General features: G+C 42.2%; 2 protein-coding genes across 8 annotated transcripts in view; one reads left to right on the forward strand and one right to left on the reverse strand.

Moving 5' to 3' along the window:
* Positions 1–23159, reverse strand: part of exoc6 (exocyst complex component 6) — a 61962-nt gene that overhangs the window by 15081 nt on the left and 23722 nt on the right. For 3 of the 7 annotated variants that reach the window (XM_077738414.1, XM_077738419.1, XM_077738420.1), the window contains 11 exons: positions 22126–22246; positions 20546–20617; positions 20368–20465; positions 18387–18492; positions 17769–17878; positions 17549–17660; positions 17334–17468; positions 15308–15487; positions 12295–12324; positions 7049–7190; positions 4749–4822 (listed from right to left, as the gene is read on the reverse strand). In XM_077738414.1, coding sequence (XP_077594540.1) covers positions 4749–4822; positions 7049–7190; positions 12295–12324; positions 15308–15487; positions 17334–17468; positions 17549–17660; positions 17769–17878; positions 18387–18492; positions 20368–20465; positions 20546–20617; positions 22126–22246 — 1180 coding nt within the window. The remainder of the gene's footprint in view (positions 1–4748; positions 4823–7048; positions 7191–12294; positions 12325–15307; positions 15488–17333; positions 17469–17548; positions 17661–17768; positions 17879–18386; positions 18493–20367; positions 20466–20545; positions 20618–22125; positions 22247–23159) is intronic. The other 4 variants (XM_077738416.1, XM_077738418.1, XM_077738415.1 and 1 more) reach the window with 3 other exon arrangements.
* Positions 12960–14935, forward strand: LOC144211944 (uncharacterized). The gene is made up of 2 exons (XM_077739524.1): positions 12960–13071; positions 13748–14935. Exons 1-2 carry the CDS (start codon positions 12960–12962, stop codon positions 13948–13950), a joined length of 315 nt encoding a protein of 104 aa, XP_077595650.1. The 3' UTR covers positions 13951–14935.

Below are 23159 nucleotides of genomic sequence, written 5' to 3' on the forward strand. Positions count from 1 at the left end.
GTTTTATATCTAAGAGAGAGTTTAATATCTGAGTACTGTTCATTATCTAAGTACATTTGACCGGGGACCAAAAGGGACCAAAAGAACGGCGATCAAAAGACCGGCGACCAAACGTCCGGTCACGCATAACAGGAGTACCCTTGTCCTATTTCCGGAATTTTTCCAGGGGGCAAGGCAATTCACGCAAAATCTATATAGAATGTAAAAAAAATGCAAACTGTTGAAAAATTAAAGCATAATGAAAACAAGTTTATCTTTGTGTTTCGGTCCTTCTACGTGTGTTTTACAACAGTAGAGGTACAAAAACATATCTCTTTAAAAGGTGATTATTCTGTGATATCAGAGCTACCAACTTCCATCAACCCCATTACAGGGGTGCTCGGACGTTTGGTCGCCGGTCTTTTGGTCGCCGGTCAAATGGTGACCGAGAGTTTACTTTTGAAACCAGCACTCAAAATTATATTCATGAGAGAGAGTTTTATATCTAAGAGAGAGAGTTTTATATCTAAGAGAGAGAGTTTAATATCTGAGTACTGTTCATTATCTAAGTACATTTGACCGGGGACCAAAAGGGACCAAAAGAACGGCGATCAAAAGACCGGCGACCAAACGTCCGGTCACGCATAACAGGAGTACCCTTGTCCTATTTCCGGAATTTTTCCAGGGGGCAAGGCAATTCACGCAAAATCTATATAGAATGTAAAAAAAATGCAAACTGTTGAAAAATTAAAGCATAATGAAAACAAGTTTATCTTTGTGTTTCGGTCCTTCTACGTGTGTTTTACAGTTAGTAATTCCACCATGTGTCACGCTGAAGTTGCACGTGCATGTTTCGACAAATACGAACCAATAAAGTTCTGTGAGTGTCTGGGTTTCTTATTAGACGTTTAATCCAGATTGGCACAATTTTACTCACATAGGGCACACTTAAAAGTCTAAAATTTTACCCAAAGTGGACGGGTGCCCAATCAGTCAGTACGGCTTTTGCATGCACTAAATTCAAGATTCGTCGTCAACTTTCAGTTTCGTGCATGTCATGTTTTTATGCGCATTTAAGAAGTTCCCTCAATTCAGTCATCATTATGTCAAACAAAAGCGTTTTACAACCCTGTAAATACGGTAAATTAAGGATGGCCTGGTGGGTGAGTGGATAGTGCGTCGGCCTCACAGTTAGGGACCTGGGTTCAAATCCAGGTCGGTCCACCTGTGTGGAGTTTGCATTTTCACCCCGGGTCTGCACGGAATTTCTCTGGGTACTCCGGTTTCCTCCCATATTCCAAATACATGCATGGTAGCTTAATTGGACACTCCAAATTGCCCCTAGGAATGATTGTGAGCGTGAATGGTTGTTTGTCTCCTTGTGCCCTGCGATTGGCTCGTCACCAATTCAGGGTGGCCCCGAAGTCAGCTGGAATAGGATCCAGCACCCCCTGTGACCCTAGTGAGGATAAAGCGGTTCAGAAAATGAGATGAGACGTATAAATTGACAGGTATGCCTCACAATATGATTGGGTCTGCCAAGGTGCCTGCGCTTAGCCATCAATCAACAAATCTTGCTGCACACCCCTATCGGAAGGAGGACTAACTTGTTTTTTTTATCTGTTCCCTGTCATGCACCATGGGCGAAGGATCAGTCACCAGCACACGCTATTGAGCCTCATCCCGAGGTCCGGTTCCAGAAAAGGAAGCCAGTGACCCGCTTCCAGGCAAGGGACAAAATGCACAGACCCTTTTTTTGTATAATAACCAACATTGAGGGAAATTACACTGTGACTGAGGACAAATAAACAGATTCACTAATGACCAGAGATATTATTGGGTCGGGTCATGTCCCTTGAAAGTTTTATAGAAAACTAGAGGATAATATTCTGACTAATATTTCTGACCAAAACATTTTTTTTCAAAAAAAATGTTGTTAATGAACAAAATATTAGTAAGTGTTTTGATTGTATTTGAAAAAATGGGACACTTTTCAATGAAGTTATTAGTATGTGTATAACAAGTTCAAAATGAACTACTGGGTAACTCACAACCTACAAAAAACAAAATAAATCTACGATTAAGTAAAGTAATTACATTAATCCCTCGATTATTAGTTCAGTTCACCAGCGATTCTTTTGTTATTAATTATCAAAAATGTGTTTTTAATGTTAAAATCCACACTGAAACTCAAACAGAAGCCACTCTTGCTACTAGGCATAAAAAAAAGATAATAGTGGTGACCCTACTTCGCAATTTTTCGATTATTGCGGCCATGTCTGGTCTATATTAACCGCGATATTTGAATGATTACTGTAGTAAGTAATAAGCTATGAGGCAAAAATTTGAAAATCAAAGATCGATGCGTGTATGTGGATAAAATGTATACACCAAATTTAATTCTGATCAGTCCACAAGTAACAGAGGAGTAGTAATTAATAAGTGTCTTCCCCAAGAAGAAATATAACTAGTAAGATTTTGAGGAAAAATAACAAATCTCAGAAGTAACCTATTTTTCTTGTTTTGCTTTTACATAATTTCTGTACTTCATGGTATGAAAGTATTCACCTCTACCTCTGTTGCACAGTCTATATTTGACACTAAGAGTTCTGAAAAGATAAAGGTTCAGCATTAAATAATCCCTTTTGTGGGTTTGAGTAGCTATAAACTATAGTTTTGGAGGTTGGCCCTTTTTAAGTGACAATGCGAATAGTACATAAAGCCAACTTGTGTTTAGAAAGGTTTTGACCTGAACTGATTGAACAGTTAAGCCTGAACCCCAGGCCCAGATTAATAGGTCAACTTCAACAGAAGTTAATGAGACCTAGGAACACTTTACATACCACTGATGTTTACAAAAAAGATAGTTTGAGGAATCATGTCTGTGAAGTGGGAAGGTGTTTTAGGTAGGTGAAAAAAAGGGGCAGTGAAAAGTTTCAAAGTTTACACAAAGACACACCATTGGTATAGAAAAACAAAAGCAAAATGGAAAAACAAAAGCAAAATGTATTTATCATCTCTAACACAATAACTAAATATGAAATGTAGTAACAATGTGTTATGTGTTCTCTGATTCACCCAGTGTGCATAGTAAAGGTGAGCCGAAAAATAGGTCACCAAAAATATTCATAAAAAAGTAACTGAAGTTGTGCTTTCATTTACACTATATTTAACAGTCATCAAAAAAGGTCTGAAAAGCAATATGGTGACGTAAAGAAACCCCCTCTTGTCTGAATTGGACAAATCACTTTGAAACAGAGCTATTCAAATTTGATGAAGACAGTTTCGTACGTGGTTCTAAATTTATTTGGGTTAGGTTTTATGCAATGTGACTGTGATCTGAATTGTCCAGCGAACCAAAGTTGGAATCCATGCGACAATCATCTTAATGCAAAAGGTCAAAGAGCAGGAGATGTTACTGTAGATGAATGAGACAGTGAAGTATGACAGCAAATACCCATTTGAAGGATTACTGTAGTAAGTAATAAGCTTTGAGGCAAAAAAATAAAGCCTCATTCCAAAACCAGTCAAGCCTGACTTCAGGCTTTCTGATTAAAGGCTGGCTTGACTGAAGGAATAAAGATGAATACTAAATAGTCATGCAGCTAAATGTAATGGGACAAAAGCTTCGAAGTAGCAATAAACTATCTATATTTAGGCTTATTGTGCTGTCTTTTCTTCTCACGCATGATTTTAGATTAAATATGTCACTTTAAAATACGGTTCAGAAAACTGCCGTCCATGCCCAAACAGAAAAAAAAAAGATTGGTACATCAAGACCTGTGGTCTAATGGCAACAAACTATTTTGGTCACAAGTGATCATATTTCAACATCTACAGGGCGCACCTAAAAGTCTAAAATTTACTCTAAAATGGTCGATGCGCCCAATCGGTCGGTGCGTCTTGTCTGTGCACTAAATCAAACTTTTGTATGGCCTGGACCGCTTGAGTGAATGGTTTTATGTCTTGCCGGCACGCGATTAACCCAGTGGACGTTCACCCTAAAAATAGCCTCCCCGCGCATTCCAAGCATTACGGTAAATCCATTCAAAACATCCCAAGGGAGTGGTAAGGCATTTGACTTCAGTGTGCTCGCAGCGCTTTTAACCCTAACCCTCAAAAACACTCTCATTACTCAAAGAAACAGCATATTAGAGCTATACAGAGGAAATGCGTGACATGAATGGCAACAGAATGGGTTGGGGACACTTGGAAAGTGGAATGAAGCCATGGATCGAACACAATTTAACAGCTTTGCTAACGGATGGCCAACACAGTTGTTTGGGCAGGCAGCATCGCACGGGTTATGTGACGATTTGGAATGAATTGTCGATGCCAATATAACAGTGAGGAGAATCAAAGACTTCGGAGTGATGCATGTCGCAAGTTGCAATGGATTGTGGATTACTGGGCTGAAGTGTCGGCCAGCACTGTTGTTCGAGCTTTTGCCAAAGCTGGAATCAAGTTTCCATAACTTTGACTGACAGACGAGCCTAGGATGTTAAACACTGAACTCTTGATGTGCGAGCATACCTTTTACCTCAATAAAGCATTATCAAATTTAGTTTTGCTCGTGCCGTCTGTTGGGTATATTCTGTAATACTATTATATATGTGTGTATTTAATCATTTTTCTATTAAATGATTCTTCAAATTGTCCGAAGAGAACTCGGGGTCAGAGAAAAAGCCCTGACTTCCGACTCTGGAAGAATGCCTCTCGATAATGAGGTTGTCATGCAAACCAGTATTTGGCTATGTAGCCGATTTTACCTGTCTTAAGTCGATAAAAGCCAGTTGCAGTGTGTCTCCTTGAAAGCCTGGGACTGGCTCAGAGCTTGCAAACACTGAGAAAAACAAAGAGACAATTAAAGGGAAGTTAAATAACCACAGCAATAATAAGTAACCAACTGTGTTACACACTGCCAAAGGAATTAGAGTTGTTAAAGCACATGCTTAAGTTTACCTGACCAAGGTGGGGGTTAAAACGTTTTCTGACACTGACGTTGCTTTAAATTGAATTGAATGCCTTTATTGTCATTACACAACTATAATAAGATTTAAAACTTCACCTTGAAGGGCACAAATAAACAATTAATAAATAAGTACTTGTCGTGTTTTTGGGGGGTTTTGGTGGTTGGGTGTGTTTCCTTGTGTGTCCTGTCCGCATAATTGTATAAGAGTCGCACCTGCTGTTTTCTCGTTCTCCTTTCTCTTGTATGACCCTGGTGTTTGATACTATCATGAACCCCAGTCTGTGTATTTAAATGCTGTGTGCATTGCCTGGGAGTATTTTTTTGTGATTTTTTTAGTTTTATGTTTGTAAGGGTTTTTCTGTTGTTTTTTCTTTAATCTCTTAAAATTCTGCATAAGCACTCCCTTTTAGTTGTCTGCGTCCTGCTCCTGGGTCCAACGTTGCTCTGCAGCCAAGGCAAATAATATCATAATATTCACACCTATGATGGACCCAAATGAAAGCTCCTGGATTACCTTTCTTTTTCAAAGTGGTATGTGCTGGTGTCGGCCCATTTTGGACTCGTTACCCCAAACAGTTGGTCGGCAAACCCCTACTGGGATTTGTGCTTGGCCATTTACCGTGGGCCTCCGCGTGTAGGTCTGCAGGCCCAGGAAGGGGTCATATCCATCCCGTCACCACACCCCATGACACAGAGGTGGGCGGCGTGCAGGCCACTAGCTGGGCCATGCGGTTTGCTTGGAGACGGTGGCGTGCACTGCAGCAGAGCAGGAGGAGCGGGGATTGTCGACGGCTGAGCTCCTGTCAGCCGCCTCCCTGTCTCAGACTGCCGGACATTGACGGCAGAAGAATTTGTCACCCTATTTGCTGAGAGGCGGTGGCATGCAGTGGGGAGGAGGAGTGGGGAGATTTTCGACGGCTCAGCTCCCAAGACGGATCCTGCCAGCTGCCCTCCAAGTGCCAAATCTCATTAGCCTCTGTCAAATTCCTGTTCCTGCTAGCTGTTCTCAAATGCCAGTGTCTCCTAGCCACTTTCAAGAGCCAGTTCCTGCTAACCGCTCTCAGGTGCCAGTTCCTGCTAGCCGCTCTCTCCTGAAGGCAGAGGCCGTGAAGGCGTCGGCTCTGGCGGCAGGGGCTCTTACGGCGGTGGCCGTGATGGCGAACGCCCTGAACAGGTGGACCTGAACCGGTGGGGGCCCTGAAGGCGTGGTACTTGACAAGATCATTGAATGTAAAAACATTCTAGCATCCCAAAATGCAAACTTTAAAAATTAGACGATAAGAGGAAGAGTGAAGGTTAAGCATTTGGAGACAGGGTCCAAGAGATCCACCCCCCTGAAACAGTACACTGGAGCTTCAGGAACATGAAGTGAGACGGGCACTGCGGACTGTGAACACCAGGAAGGCCACTGTTGCACTTACGCCTGTGATCATGAAGTGCTTTGAAAAGCTGGTCGCCGGCCATATTAGGGATACAATCCCTCCCTCAGTTGACCCTCACCAGTTTGCCTATAGAGCAAATAAGTACCACATAGGTAATTTGAGGTGGAGATTTATATTAGAATACTTAGCACTAGGTGCATTTGTATAGGATCAATTGAACAGGCATTCTCCTCATTTAAAATCTCTCATTTCATCTCATTTTTAAACCGCTTTATCCTCACTAGGGTGATGGAGAGTGGAGCCTATTCCAGCTGGCTTTGGGCCAGAGGTGGGTGGGCAGCCTAAATTGGTGGCCAGCCAATCACAGGGCACAAGGAGACAAACAACCAATCACGATCACACTCATACTCAGGGGCAATTTAGAGTGTCCAACCAGCCTAATATGCATGTCTTTGGAATATGGGAGGAAACCGGAGTACCCGGAGAAAACCCACGCCAGGGAGAACACCGGCGGACTGTCCAAAATTTGAACCCAGCGCCCCCACTGTGAAGCCGACGCGCTAACCATTCAGGCGCCGGGCCGCCCTATTTAATATCTAAATGAAATGTTAATCTACGGTGAAGTGAACTATAGAATACTTATGTTAGATCGTTATTGAAACATAACATCCAAGAAAACAATGCTTCAAAACATGGAGTGTTTTCCTCTACTCACATTCACACTGAATGACATCTAGGTTGAATTGCTGAATCGCACCCATGCTGATCTGCTTCAGATCTGTGTCCACCAGCATCTGCATCAGGGATGTGGACAAATGCTTGCAGGCTGACATACAAGCTGTCTGGGCTACTTTACCCTATAAGTAATGGAGAGAGGGAGAAGATGAGGCATTGACAAAGAAAAACAGGGATTGTGTTTGACAGGAGAACAGGAGGCAGTAAACAATGAAAAGTGTAGTCATTGAAACAGTGAACATGGATAAATAGAGATATTGAAGAAATTACAAAATGCGTGATGAGGACAAATGCACACAACACATGTTTCAACAAGTCAGACAAATACATTGATTAAAAATGATTAAAAGCATAGAGCATACTATATGCAATCAAAGCCAACAGCCATGAATCATTTATGGGGTTATCGTTAGGTGGGAGAATGTGGTTTGAGATTTCTCTCTTAGTTCTCAATGGGAGAGGCCCAAGTGGTTATGTTTGCATGGATATTATAGGGAGGGACAGGTTCCAATCAATATTTTGGATAGTGATATAGTACTATCAAAATATTTAGCATTTAATTTTATACAGTGATGGACCAAAACTGTGGTTGCTGAAAAGCTTTGGCCATAAAGTGACTAAAAATGTGTTTTTGTTCCTCAAGACTATTTTCACCGTATTAAAAATCCCAAAACCGGGGGTTCTGTGGTTAAAGTAAAAAAAACTTGCTAGCAAGTACTTTTATAGGAGTAAACTGAAGTGGTGAATGGGGATAAGTTGAATTTGTGCAGCCATTTACATTTGAAGTGTGTGAATGCAAACGTTGATGGTGCCTAAATGATTCCTTCAAAGTCACTGGTCAACAACAAAATTCTACACCATGGAAAACAAGCATGATTCAGGTGTGCTGATCCTAAAACTGAAGCCCGATTTGTTTTATCACACCTAAAAATTGAGATATCTGCATTGTGTTCCCCTTACTTCCATTTCAATCTGGGTCTACTTTAAAATTCAGTCGCAATGAGTTCTATTATTGATAAACAATTGAAATTATTACTTAAATCAAGGAACTGCAACATTATTCTCATCATGGAAACGTGGTTACACCCACAAATCCCCGACGCCACAGTGGGGAAAAGCAAAGGAGGGGGACTTGGCATGTTCACACACAATGAATGGTGTTTCGACAGTAGGATCATTAACACTCCCTGCTCCCCGGATTTAGAGCTATTGGGGATACGGTGCAGGCCCTTCTACCTACCCACGGAGCTAACGGTTATCCTAGTAATGGCGATCTATATTCCACCATATGCTAATGTTAGCACGGCACTTAACCTCCTGCTAACGGCTGTAAACAATCAGAAGCTTGACCACCCTGATGGACTCTTTGTTGTCACTAGTAACTTCAACAAAGCGTGTTTAAAGACTGTTCTGCCTAAGTTTATCCAGTATGTGAAGTGTAACACCAGAGGAGAAAAAAACTCTAGACCTAACCCATGCATACACTCCACTCCGGAGGCTAGCAAGTCCACAAATAAAGATAATAAAAACTTGGCCCGAGTACGCCCTATCTCAGCTGCAGGACTGTTTTTTCTGCACCAACGGGGAACTTTTTGAACACCACAACCTCCAGGACTACACGGACACTGTACATTCCTACATCAAAAACTGCACGGACAACGTCAATGTTAATAAACGAATACAGGTTTTTCCTAACCATAAACCCTGGATGACCAATGAGACACAGGCACTCATCAAATGCCGTAACACCGCATTCAGGGAACAATACAGCAATGCCAGAGAAGCACTTCACAGGAAATAACCCAAAGAAGATGTGGCAGGGAATACGACATATTACCAATTACAATGACAATAATGTGTCTGTTAATGCAGATGCCTCACCAGCTGAGTAACTGAGCCGTTTCTTTGCCCGCAAATCAGATCCAGTCTCAACACCCCCACCACCACCCTGCAGCAGTACACTGAAGCTTCAGGAACATGAAGTGAGACTGGTAATGCGGTCTGTGAACACGAGGAAGGCTGCTGGCCCCGACGGAGTAACAGGAAGGTGCTCAAAGCCTATGCTGACCAGTTGGCTAGTGTTTTCACACAAAAAATCAATTGTTCTCTGCAACAACCCATCATTCCGCTCTGCCTGGAATCTGCCACCATTATCCCTGTCCCTAAAAAGCCAACCATTGACAGCCTGAATGACTATAGGCCTGTTGCACTCACGTCTATAATCATGAAGTGTTTTGAAACGTTAGGGTTAGGGTTATCATATCAGGAATACAATCCCTCCCTCAGTTGACCCTCACCAGTTTGCTTATAGAGCAAAGAGGTCCACTGAGGAGGCTATCGCCATTGCTCTAAATACAGCACTGAGTCACCTGGAGCACCACGGGAATTACGTGAGGATGCTTTTCATTGACTGTAGGTCAGCCTTCAACACTATAATACTGGCTGCCAAACTCTCCCACCTTGGACTATCCTCTTCGATCTGCTCCTGGATAAAGAACTTCTTAACCAACCGACCTCAAACCGTTAGACTTGGTACCCACCTCTCTTCCTCCATTAACTGAACACTGACGCCCCTCATGGCTGTGTACTGAGTCCTCTTCTGTACTCCCTGTGCCAGTGGCGGACTGTCAAGGCCTTCAGGGCCTTCAAGGCCTTCTATGCTGGCCTAAGAAAAATCTGAATCATATCTTATATTTTGTCCATCAATACTTATTAAAGAATTCCAAATTGCCTGTTAGCTTCCTTTCATTGCTTTCCCCCTGCTTGCACTGCTTCCAGATGCGCGTTTTCATATTGAAGCATTTAACCAATCACATTTCAGCCATCATTTGTGGCCACGGTCAGATATCTGCCTCAAGGCCTTCACAATCAGTTCTGCAGGCCCTGCTGCATTAAATAAGCGTCAATAAGACTGTTGCTTTAACCAATTAGAGTTCGGTTTGGTGACACCAAGGCCATTTTGCAGGCGGAGGGATACGTCATCGCTTTGACCAACAATGATTGGCTAGTAGGCGGACCAAAGCCACAGTGAGCCAGCAGGAGATCGCAAACTCCACCCACAATGGCAGACAGAGGAAAACAAATGGATTTGGTTGCAGATTTGCTCACAAAGCTATTCTCCAGAAGGACTTTTCCGGAAAAAACTGACATCATTAAGAAAGGGCGGTCAACTCCAAAGTTAGCAAGCCTGTTACAGCCGGGAAAAGGGTGTGTCCGCCACTTTCAGTGCGCTATCTATGAGAGCTACCAAGCCGTATTTGGAGCAAGCTGCAAATGAAATATATTGTTGTTTATTTTCATAACGGACTATGACAGAAATATGACAGGACAGGCTCGACCTTCATCATTAGCTTGGATAGCGATAGAAAAGAAGAAAGGGAGAAAGGAGGATGGATATTGTGTACAGTTAAAAAGGATTTTTGTATCTAATCAATAAATGCTGCTAGGAAGTGGATTTTACCCCATTTTTGTGCATTGATTTATGGATTATTTTTTATGTGTCGCAGCTGTAGCTGCAGTCGAGGTGTTATAGCCATAAAATAGTTTTTGAGGGTTGGATTGATTCGTTGAAGGCCCTACAAGAAAATGCACACACCGCCACTTCCCTGTACACATACGACAGTACACCAACCCTCCAGTCTAACTCCATCATCAAATTTGCTAATGACACTGTGGTCGGACTCATCCCAGGAGGGGATGAGCCAGACTACAGAGATGAGCTCAACAAACTGTCTTTGTGGTGCTCGGTTTCACAATCTCACACTGAACACCACGAAAACTAAAGAAATAATGCTGGACTTTCACAAATACAGCACAGATCTGGCCCCACTCCTCATAAATGGAGTATGTGTAGGGTCCAGTCCTTTAAATTCCTGGGGGTCCATGTCACGGATGAACTCTCCTGGTCTATCTATGGTCTCCATTTCCCCAGGGTACTCAGGAGGAAAAACTTGAACACTAAGCTTTTGGTAACATTCTATAGAGCCACTATGTAGAGCATCATGGCATACTGCATTATAGTAGGGTATGCTGGAAGCACGGCAGCAGAAAGAATGGCCATGCAGAGAGTGATTAAAACTGCCCAGAAGATCGTCGGCTGCACTCTGCCCTCACTGGATGACATCGCCAGCCCTTGTTACCTCAGCAGAGTCGGGAACATTGTCAGGGACCCATTCCACCCTGGTCACAACCTATTCCAGTTGCTGCCCTCTGGCAGACGCTACAGGTCTCACAAAGTACGGACAAATAGCCCTAAGGACAGTTGTTTCCCACATCCATCAGGACTCTGAACTTGTGGTAGCATGACACACAATCCTTTCTGTGTAATAACTTCGGGGTGAGATAACATGAAAGACATTGGATGGTGATCTGCCTCCTACTGGCTAAGTGAGGCCAACGTGTCTGAAATTATCACTTATATTGGGCCTTTTGCCAGGGAAGCGCACCTTATGGAGAAGAACTACCAATTTTGTCATACGCATCTGGGTATAATGACAATTAGGCTTTTGATGACAATGATGATGACAAAGCTTATGTCCGATTATGATTATTATTATTCTATTATTGTTACATCTCCTGTTCCACCAAAACATTTGGACTCATCAAAAGGCGCACAGATGCCTCCTTCCAGCTTTTCTAATGAACTATGGCATTCGAAAGCATCCTAACCAATAGTGTGTCACGAAGTGCTATAAAAACTATTATCTCAAATCACAAAATTCACCAATGGGTGGGGAAAACCACCTCACATAACGTTAAGAAGTAAACGCTGTCACTACAGAGCGCAATGCAATCTTTAGAACTTATTCTGTCGTCATGAATTGTTTGCACTTTTGCCATATCCTAGGCGCTAAAATATCCTGATATTCGGACCAGACTGAGGAACAGCCTTTTCCCCAACACATAAGTACTCATATTCTGCTAATCAAATACCCACCCATATCTTCCACATTCTTGTATTACCGTCCACACTTTCCCATCCACGTCTTATAAGCATTCAACATACTCACCATAACTCCCTTCTGTACACAGTATTTTATCTTTCCGTATAGTCCATTCGTAGAATTTTATTTCAGCTGTAAATTTTAAATGTATATACCGTAATTAAAATGTATTAATCTTCTGATTATATACTCAACTCTACGACAAGTACTGGTGAATGTTTGATGAAAATAAAGTATAATCTGCATCTGTAGTAGAGCGCAAAAGTCAAGTAGCAATACTCACCGACATCGATGCATGGTCATTGTTGTTATTCTGAGCAGACCACAAACCAACCCAAAATGGACAAAGGGTGAAGGGGAAAAGGGAAAGGACAGGAAAAGAAATGTGGCAAGAATAAATAGGCAGGAGGAGGAACATTTCAAGTAGTGCAATATTTTTTAACAAACCAAACCAGATTAATCAGGGAATAAAAAAAGGGACACATTATAAATAGTGATACAGTCTTCGCTCGACTTTCGCGGATAATGATGTAATGAATAGACACATGACCACAATAATTGAAAAAACGCAAAGTAAGATCTCCCCTATTATTTCTACCATACATGTTTTTGCGTCTTTACAATATCAAGAAGTGTATAAATAGTGTTCCAAAATATTTGGCCCCATTTCGTAGAGCAATGATTTTGACAATTTTCGTTGGAATTACCTCCAATTTTCACAGCTTCTGTAGAAACGTTTCAAGTTTTTGTGTATAGTGTTCGGCTTTTCTATGTTTTCAAGTTAAGAAATGCCGTTACCTTAAAAAAAGGCATTTTGCATGTTAGAATATTTTCGGAATCACTCACTGAAGACAGTACAGCGTGCCTTCTTCACAAATTTTGCATAGAAGGCACCAACTACAAAACAAAATAGGACTTGGCAACAAAAATTTCAAGAAAAGGGCTGGAATGTTCTACACTTTCCACACTTTTCTAACACTCTTCCATGGAAAACGCAGGAAGGCTTCCCGAACCTGCTCCACTGTCTCTCCTGAGGTTGATGGCCGTCCTGGCGATTTAGGTATGCATAAGCAGCTCTTTTCTCGATTTATTTTCATTTTAGATACTTGTGGAAAATACTGCGATGCACAGAAGCCGCAAACTTTAAGCCGCGAAGTGGCGAGGGATGACTGTAATCATGTAAGGGGAAGGCTTGGTTATCCACAGTAGGAATGGGTATTGTAAAAGAATAAATAAGCAAGATTGGATCAAGGCACAACATTGTATGTTTTAGGAGAAATGCTTATTTTAAGGGAAGAACAAATGTAATGTAATTTCCAAAACAAAGTATAGATTAACCAAGAAATATCTGCAATACTAAAAAAAAAGGCAGTTAGTTAGAAATGACATGCAAGTGTTAGTGGTTGGTTTTGTCATGTATTTTCCCCTTTAGTTGGTGATCTGTCCCTGTGATTGCCAATTGAGTTCACCTGTCGTTTCCTCGCCCCTGGTATATCTCCTGCTTGCTGCCTCGTGTGACCCGGGTGTTTCTGATTGTCTCATCAACCCATGACTGTCTATTTAAACCCAGTGTGTTTGTTAGTCCTATTCGGATCGTCTGCGTTTGTTATTCCCGTCTCTATGTCCTGTGAGCCTCGTTTCCTCAAGTCCTCTCTCTCAGGTTTATTTTGAAGTATCTTTGTAGAACCTTGCCAAGTATTAGTAGTTCTGTTAGTGCACTCTATTCCCTGCCCTAGATCCCCGCTTGCCAGTGCCTGTTCAAGGTCCTCAATCTCAAGCGTCAAAGCCGGAGCCCAACTCTCAAACACCTTTGCCGGAGGCACGCTCTCAAGTGCCTGTTCCGGAGCGTCGCTCTCAAGCGCCTGTGTCGGTGCCCTGCTCTAATGCGCCCGTGCTGGCACCACGCTTGAAAATGCCTGTGCCGGTGCCCCGTTCTTGAGCGCCCAGCCCAGCGCCCTGTTCTTAAGCGCTGGTCTTGCTACATGGCGGCACCTGGGACGACTGGGGCCCAGGCGCCTGCAACTCATCCTGGTTACAGGGAGAGGTGGCCTGCAACCCATGATTCTTCCAGGGCGAGGGAGCCCGCGACCCACCATTCGTTCAAAGTCAGGCGGCTTGTGACTGCTTTCAAGGGCGAGGCGAACCTGCGACCCATCATACTTGCAGGGTAAGCTGGCCAGCGACCAAATCATGCTTTCAGGAGACGGTTAAGGGCGAGGTGATTGGAGAATTGCCAGCGACCAATGACATTGCCGTCACCCCTCGAAAGATCATTCTGGGCAAGGCGACCTGCGGGATTGCCGTTGTCCCTCCAGAGACCGTTCAGGGTGACTCGATCTGTGACAACACTGTGGTCGCTCCAGAGACTGCTCAGGGAAATGCGCTCGGCCGCTTCCCCATGGATCCGCCCTGACGATCGCCAGACCGGTCAACCCGGCGCTTTCTCTTGGGCTGACTTGGACAGCCGCCAGGCTGGCCAGTTTCCCGCTCCCGCGTGGGACCAACCGGACGACCAGCGGACCCACTAGCCCGCCGCTTCTTCATGGGCTGGACCAGCCAGCCCGCTGCTCCCTCGTGGGCCAGACTGGTCGACCTCCAGACTTACCAGACCAGTCCCGACATGCACCAGACTATGTTTCGGGGCCCCGTCTGAAATCCATCCCTCAGGTGGGGGGTTATAGGTATTGGTCAAGTTTTTTTTCCCCTGATTGACCTCTCCCTGTGATTGCCGATTGAGTTCACCTGTCGTTTCCCAGCCCCTGGTGTATCTCCTGCTTGCTGCTTCTTGTGTGACCCGTGTGTTTCTGATTGTCTCGTCAACCCAGGTCTGTTTATTTATAGCCTGTGTGTTTGTCAGTCTTGGTCGGATTGTCTGCTTTTGTTATGCTCGTCTCCATGTACCGTTATCCTTGTTTTCCCACGTCCTACCCGTCAGGTTTGATTTTGAAGTCTGTAATTTTGTGAGAACCTACACACATTTTATTAAAGTTTGTTGGTACACTCTATTCCCTGTCCTTGCCTGCTTCCCCGCAAATAACACAAGAGTATCAGGTGAGGAAGTTTTCCCATGCATGCAGTGAGACATTCACTCCTTTATGACATTCATATTGTTTAGCACCACAAAACAAATTACCTGTTAAAATATAAAACCGTTGAAAATAGGGGCACTTACAGCAAAATAATTTACCTTTGCAAGAAAAAAAAATCAAATGAGTTAATTAAACTTTCTAAATATAATGGCAGTGCAGTAAGAACAAATATGCTAAAGTTAAAGAATGAAAGGAGGGCCAACTAACCGGGAGGTGTGTGAAGACTTGAAATGTGGATCGGAGGAAATTTATCAGATCCATGAGATAACCTGAGGCCCGACCTTCTGATTCAGCCATGCTCCATTCATAATCTGCCAGCTGAATGAACTCATCAATTTTCTGATTTAGTTTTGTATAGATTTCACTTTCTGCAGCATGCCGGGCATCCTAGAAAACATTTTTGTGCGTAAGTTATAGAAAATGTAGAAAGTGTTAATATGAAAGAAATCGCAAAAAAAACGAAATTAGTTGGGTAATTGGTTTCAGAAGTGGTTTCATAACTTGGCTTTTTCATAAGTAGGGGCATATTTTACATTCTATTACTTTTTTAATAGTACCCCCTAAACCAGGGGTGCTCACATTTTTTGCTCCAAGTAGAATGAGCCAACCTACCGCGATCTACCTTATTCAAGGAGCCAATCTCCCGAGGGCCTGGGGTAAATTGGCCCTAAAACAAAAAAGCCAAAACAAGATATTTGATTGGAAAACATTTTTATTCGTTCTAATTCGCCATCGATTAACAAAGTAACAAATAACTACTGGTTTAATAGTACTCATATTATTGAGCAAGCTCCTCCGCCATTTTGCACAGACTAACGGGGAAACTAAAAAAGATGCAACGTTCCGTCTAGTGCTCATCGAGACATTACATGAGTGAGTTTCGGGGAGAGAGACAGTGCCCATGATATTCTTATGAGCAGTCTTTCGCGTTCGTTATATATCTCAAGATAAATATTTGCTAGAAATTTTACTCGTATCTCAAATTGCTCATATGTTGAGGAACCCCTATGTCGAGGTATTACTGTATTTTGGCCTATTTCTCCATGCAGATCTCCTCCACAGAAGTGATGTTTTGGGGCTGTTGTTGCGCAACACAGACTTTAGACCCCCTTCACAGATTTTCTATGGGGTTGAGATCTGGAGACTGGCTAGGCCACTCAAGGACCTTGAAATACTTCTTACGTAGCGACTCTTTGTTGCCCTGGCTGTGTGTTTGGGATCATTGGCATGCTGAAAGACCCAGCCACGTCTCATCTTCAATGTCCTTGGTGATGGAAGGAGATTTTCACTCAAAATCTGTCGATACATGGCCCCTTTCATTTTTTCCTTTACACCTGGTAGTCCTGGTTCTTTTTCAGAAAAACAGCCCCACCCTCATGCTTCATAGTGGCTATGGTGTTCTTCAGATGCAATTCAGTATTCTTCCTCCTCCAAACACGAGAACCTAAAAGTTCTATTTTGGTTTCATCTGACCATAACACATTCTCCCAGGCCTCTTCTGAATCATCCAAATGCTCTCTGGCAAACCGCAGACGGGCATGCATATGTACTGGCTTCAGCAGGGGAATACATCTGGAAGTGCAGGATTAGAGTCTCTGGTGGCGCATTGTGTTACTGATAGTAGCCTTTGTTACTGTGGTCCCAGCTCTCTGTAGGTCATTCACTAGGTCCCCCCGTGTGGTTCTGGGATTTTTGCTCACCGTTCTGGTCATCATTTTGACGCAACGGAGTGAGATCTTGCATGGAGCCCCAGAATGAGGGATATTATCAGTGGTCTGGTATGTCTTGTATTTTCTAATAATTGCTCGCACATTTGATTTATTTACACAGAACATTTTACCTATTGCAGATTCAGTATTCCAAGAATTTATATATGAAATACTACTCTACTGACAAAAAAAATCCAAGTTACGAAACAAGTTATGGAACGAATTCATTTGGTGAATAGAGGTGCAAATGTAATAATCTAGGACAGGGGTGGCCAAACCGGTCCTCCACGGCCGCTATGGGTGCAGATTTTTGTTCTAAACAATTCAGCACATACACTTTAACCAATGAGATTTCTGGAGAAAACAAGAAGCACCTGACTGCAATCCACTTATTGCACGTGTAGAACACCAGTTTGTTGGAAAAATCTTCTTTATGGGTTGGAATGAAAACCTGCACCAACTGTGGCCCTTCGTGAAATAATTTGCACACCCATAATCTAGGAGAACTTTTAACCAGGCCTTACCTTAAAAGTGGACAAGCCATACAGTCTTGTAGTGTGCACTGTTTCAGGGGACACGTTGGTGATATTTGTTATAAATTCCTCAAGGTACCTGCAGCCCTGCTCTAAGTGTGTGGTGTTGATGATAATCTGCACCAACTGTAATGAGAAAGCAAAACCCACATCCAGTCAACATGAAGGCAGTAATGTGATTTTCTTTCCTAATGTTTTGTTTGTACCTCAGTCAGCCCAATATATGGCTTCTTGATGAGGTTTTGCAGACAACAGCTAAGAGTTCTTGTTAGGAGCAGGTTAGTTGATTTCCGCAACATATCATCAATCTCTGTTGAACTGAATAAAAAGTGGAAGTGAAAATGCTTGTTATTAAAAAAGGCTAAGGAATAGTAAAATGTCGACTTTGTAATTGTGGTGAGGTTATTCATTAAAGTTGAGACATACCTTCTGTGAAGTGATTCTGAGAACTTCAGGCTGGCATAAATAAACTCTTTTACTTGCATATATATCTGTGGCACAGACTGGGACATTGGCAGCTTTTTGGGAAAATCCTGCTATACAATACACAAAAAATACAATATACAACAAGATAACTTTAAAAAGATCAAATAAGATGGATCTGTTTTGAGCACTTCTAAAATCGTTTAAAAATCCCTAAAAATCTTTCATGATTAGCCATGCTTCAATCATCCAAAAGCTTCTGCAGAATATATATGTACATACATCTTTGGCACTGTGACTGGTACGACGGCAGCTTCTCAAATCAAGTTATCATATTATATAATTGGTTTATTGATTGATTTTAATTCATTCATTGATTCCTCTTGCGTAATATAAATATCCTCACAAGGTTCATTGGCTATGAGTATGGATTGAAGTCTTCAATTCAAATATTTTATTTCTGCCTCTACAGGAGAAGCTAGTAGGATGGGACATTTTGATTTGGGGAAAAAACACTCATTTCATTACTGTAGTCATTTTTGTCTTTTGGCTTTTTAACTTGATTCTTCTTGTATTATTGTATAAGTACATCAACCCAATCAATCATTACTATATGTTTACCTTTTCTATCTCTGCATCGTGAAAAGGGAAGCGACTGACCACCAATTTATATTCGTCCTCGGTTTCCACTGGTATGGGGCTGTAGTTATCCAATTCAAAGATCTCCCTGCAAAAATAAAATATTTGTCATTTTTCTACACAATAACGTATATCATTCACTTAGTCAATACTTATTCAATTAGCTAGAGCTATTTAAAAAAAATTCTCTGAGTCAACTCATACTTAAAGTAATGGCAAATGATTTTGATGTGCAACCATAATGCCATCTCGCATGTGTGTCCACTGTCATACAGTAGGCAGAAAATTAGGTGTGGGGGACACCATGAATTTATTGGTTGCAAGCCAATTACAACTGCAAAAGGGGACAGAACACCATTTATGGTCACGCGCATAGCTAGGGAAATTTAGAGCGTCCAACCAGCTTACAACGCATATTTTTTACCTTTTGGTAGGGGTGGAATCCACGATTTTAGAACTGTGAGTCAGACGTGCTAACAACTCACCCACGGAGCCGACCAAACAACAACAAAATTGTGCTCACACACTTTACGTAGGCAAAAGTTTATGCTCTAGAAACCAAACAACTTCCATTTCATGTTCAAGAAAAATAAGCAACAAACCGGAGCCCCGGAGTTTGTGAAAAACTCCCGAAATAGTGGGGTAGATGGCAACCCTGCATAGGGTCCGGTCCCTATATGAACGGTGTCAGAGTCTGGTCCACGTAACCGGCAGTAAGTCGGATCCGTCTCCAGTGGGGATTGGACACTGCAAGGGCTGCCCTATGTCACCGATTCTGTTCATAACTTTTATGGACAGAATATCTAGGCGCAGCCGTGGAGTTGAGTGGGTACAGTTTGGTGGCCTCGGTATTTCATCCCTGCTTTTTGCAGCTGATATGGCTGTTGGCTTCATTAGTCCGTGATCTCCAGCTCTCGCTGGAATGATTCGCAGCCAAGTGTGAAGCGGTCGGAATGAGAATCAGCACCTCCAAATCTGAGACCATGGTCCGCAGAAGGAAAAAGGTGGCGTGCCCTCTCTGGGTCAGGGACCAGGTCCTTCCCCAGGTGGAGTTTAAGCATCTTGGGGTGTTGTCCACGAGTGAGAGAAGAATAGAGCGGGAGATCCGACAGGTAGGTCAGTGCTCCGTCTGCATTGATGCGGACTCTTCATCAGTCTGTCGTGGTTAAGGAGCTTAGCCAAAAAGCAAGGCTCTCTATTTACCGATCGATCTATGTTCCCACCCATGGTCATGAGCATGACCGAAAGTATAAGATCCCGGATACAAGCGGCAAGAATGAGTTTCCTCCGCAGGATGTCTGAACTCTCCCTTAGAGATAAGGTGAGAAACTCAGTAATCCGGGAGGGGTATGGAGTAGAGCCGCTGCTCCCCGACGACCGAGAGGAGCCAGATGAGTTGGTCCGGACATCTGATCAGGAAGCCCCCTGGACGCCACCCTAAGGAGATGTTCAGGGCACGTCCCACTGGGAGGAGGCCACGGGGACAACCTCAGACACGCTGGTGAGACTATGTCTATTGGCTAGCCCAGGAACGCCTTTACGTTCTCCGGGAAGCGCTGGATGAAGGGGCCAGGGGAGAGGGATGTCTAGGATTCCCTTCTGAAGCTACTGCCCCCGCAACCAGACTTCGGATAAGCGGGAGAAGATAGATGACATGAGATGGAAAGTCTGCAACATCCCCAAACATTTGCACACACCATTATTTTGTTTTGTTACTTTGAAAGTGTGATTTTTTTTACATATTTGTAAGAATCTCTAATCTTTTATTTAAATGCGATTTTGAGTTTTTCTTGGAGAAGATTATCATGCAAATTAAGACTTTTTCTTTTTTTTACCCAGGACATCCCAGCTACAGACAAAGATCCACACTATATCGTAGGCTTACATGTTTAGTGTAGCTTCCCTAGATCAATCAATACACACCGCCAACAAACATCTTTGGACAGATAAAAAAAAAATCCACCTGAATAACAGGGCCCACTTCTTCAGTAGAGTTTCATTGTACTGGTCTCGGATGTCAAACAGCAGGTCAAATAGCCGATTCACGGAGAAACCAAAACCCTTCAGGATCAAATGCAAAAAAATAAGCAAACAAACAAACAAAAAACACAATGAATGAGTTAGGCGGGAAACAAAACAACCTGTAGCGTGTCTGCAAATATGACAATTAAGTTCTTCAGCTCCAGGACCAGATCTGGATCCTCGCAGTAAGACTGGGAAGGAAAAAAAGAAATGTTAATGTTTTGAATGTTCTCAATGATTTGAAAGATGCAACAAACATTGCTTTAAAATTAACATGTTATTAACATTTGGATATCAGGCTTATATCAACTGGAGTAAAATTGTATTTGAGATTTATGGATCTACTTCACTTTGCATTATTGTGTCTACCATTGTAAATAGGAGCTACAAAATTTACTGTCAATAAATCCCTGACTTAATTCCTATACTTGAATCTATGCACACCTAATTTAGAAAATAAACCCCACAATATAAAATAAACTAAAATGCTCACAAAATAAACAAAAATTAAAAAAAAAATAGATGGTCTGTAAAATTCCACACTTTTTCTACTAGTTAAGAAATTTATGATCTTTTAAGTAGCAGATTTTAACTCTCTGACCCTGATCCAAGAACGTTGTCGAACCTGAAAGTGAAATTCACCCAGGAGGAGTAACAAAGCCTAAGAAGTTTTTACTAAGACATTATCGATAGCAGGGCTCGGGAACATCTTTGATGGAAAGAGCCATAAGAATTGTTTTAAATGTTAATTCTTGAGAGCCATGCTCGGAATTTTAAAGTCAACATATATTGTAAATGTGTGCCTTTTTTAGTCACTGAATTTTTTTGACAACATTGTTACGTTGTTGCAATCAATGAGTATCGATCCATGCAAAAGAGTGTAATGAAAAAAAAAAGATTATAAGGCGCTTGGGGTAGTGTCAATGCCATAATACCAAAGTAACGCTCCTATTCCTGTGCTTTCTCACCAGCAGTTTCCATAGTTTACCTCACGGATTAGTAGAGAGCCATATGCACCCATCAAAAGAGCCATATGTGGCTCCAGACCCATAGGTTCCCTACCCCTGATCTATAGCGTCGAATCAGCAGTGTAGGTAGTGCAATATCTTCAAGTAGTTTGTTTGATTTGATGAAATATTGCTCAGTCTGGGGATCAATAGTGTTGCATCATATTGACCTGACAGTGTCACTTAATCGACAGATTAGCTACTTTTTTTTCTTGGGGTCTTACCATGCAATAATTGTAAATGTGGAGCTCTCTGTGTGTATTCACAGAAAAATGGTTGGCAGTAGGGGGGTGACCTGGGGCTTTTGTCAAACTTACCCCACACTGTGCAACTCATTCTCTGGCCGGTTATGACCAGTTAGCATAATCCTCCTAGTAATTTACAAGTGACTGGATCATTGTAGTGAAGAATATGCCATCTTGATTTGGTGTTATTGTAACAATCTGTCTCTCATTAAAGTTGTAATGACCTCCTCATTGACATTGTGTTTTGACCTTTCTTGTGAGAGGGACATCTTTAGCATGTTTGTGGGTGTGCTGATGTCTGCAGTGTTTTTATTTGCGAGCAGCAGAAAATGACCAGTGAAAAACAAGCTTGTTCAAAGAAAAATAAATATAAAGCGGGCTATCATTGCTATTGATTGATAATTCTATTTGGATTCACTATCAACCCGTGTACATCTGAAGGCCTACAGAGTGTGTGCGAAGCACAGCGATGATCTTTGACAGGGCCATATTCCATAGTTCGTCAGCGAAAGCTCTGGTCACCAACCCTTGAGTTGCATGAAGAATGTGGTCTTCTACAAGAAAGAACCTGATGTGGACAGAAAAAGGTAATGCTGAGTAGTCAAAAAATGATCAAAATGACATTTCTCTGTCTGTCTGGCTGCAAATAAGTATCGGAAGATCTGAGAAAACCTATGTTAACATTTGGTACAGTAATCTTTGTTTGCAATTACAGAGGTCAAGCGTTTTCTGTAGTTTTTCACCAGGTTTGTACAAAATGCATAAGTGACACCGATATTCTCTAGATCAGTCAGGTTTCTGGGCTGTCTCTAAGAAACACAGCTTGAGCATGATTTTCTAGTGGATTTAGGTCTGGAGACTGGCTGGAACATACATGGGCAAACTACGGTCCTCTAAGCTTTTTAATCCGGTCCGCCGACGTTGTCCAAATAATATTTTTTTTCCCAAGACGGCGTCCTCATGCGGAAGGCAGTAGCTGTCACTCTTATTTGATTTTCGTGTTTTACAGCCCCTCTATCATTTTTAAATTGCATTTTAATATTTCTTAATACATTCCTTTTTACTTTACTTTGTACTTTATACTTTTTACTTTAATGATGAATGTTAATACTTTAGTCCTTTTTTTCTGTTTATGTTTCATATGTACTGTTAACGGATGCAGTTTTATATATGTATCGTATCATGTGCTGACCCGACCCATCTGTCAAATTTTTAAAGTCAATGTGGCCCCCGGGCCGAAAAGTTTGCCCACCCCTGGGCTAGAAACTTGATATTCTTCTTATGGTGCTACTCCTTGGTTTTCCTGGCTGTGTCCTTCGGGTCATTGTCATGTTGAAAGACAGCCACTGCCCATCTTCAATGCTCTGACTGATGGAGAATGTTGTTCCACAAAATCTCAAAATACCTGGGTTTCCCTAATAAAGTTCAGTTGTCCTGTACCGTGTGCACAAAAGACCCCCAAAACATGATGATACCACCTC

Source organism: Stigmatopora nigra, chromosome 18 (genome assembly GCF_051989575.1).
Source record: "Stigmatopora nigra isolate UIUO_SnigA chromosome 18, RoL_Snig_1.1, whole genome shotgun sequence".
Lineage (NCBI taxonomy): Eukaryota > Metazoa > Chordata > Actinopteri > Syngnathiformes > Syngnathidae > Stigmatopora > Stigmatopora nigra.

What these genes read in the sequence shown, in the direction of transcription:
- LOC144211944 (XM_077739524.1), top strand. Translation starts at nt 12,960, where the DNA reads ATGTTCTACACTTTCCACACTTTTCTAACACTCTTCCATGGAAAACGC. An exon ending in TGGCCGTCCTGGCGATTTAG is followed by an intron (nt 13,072 to 13,747) that starts GTATGCATAAGC and finishes TCCCTGCCCTAG; the next exon opens with ATCCCCGCTTGCCAGTGCCT.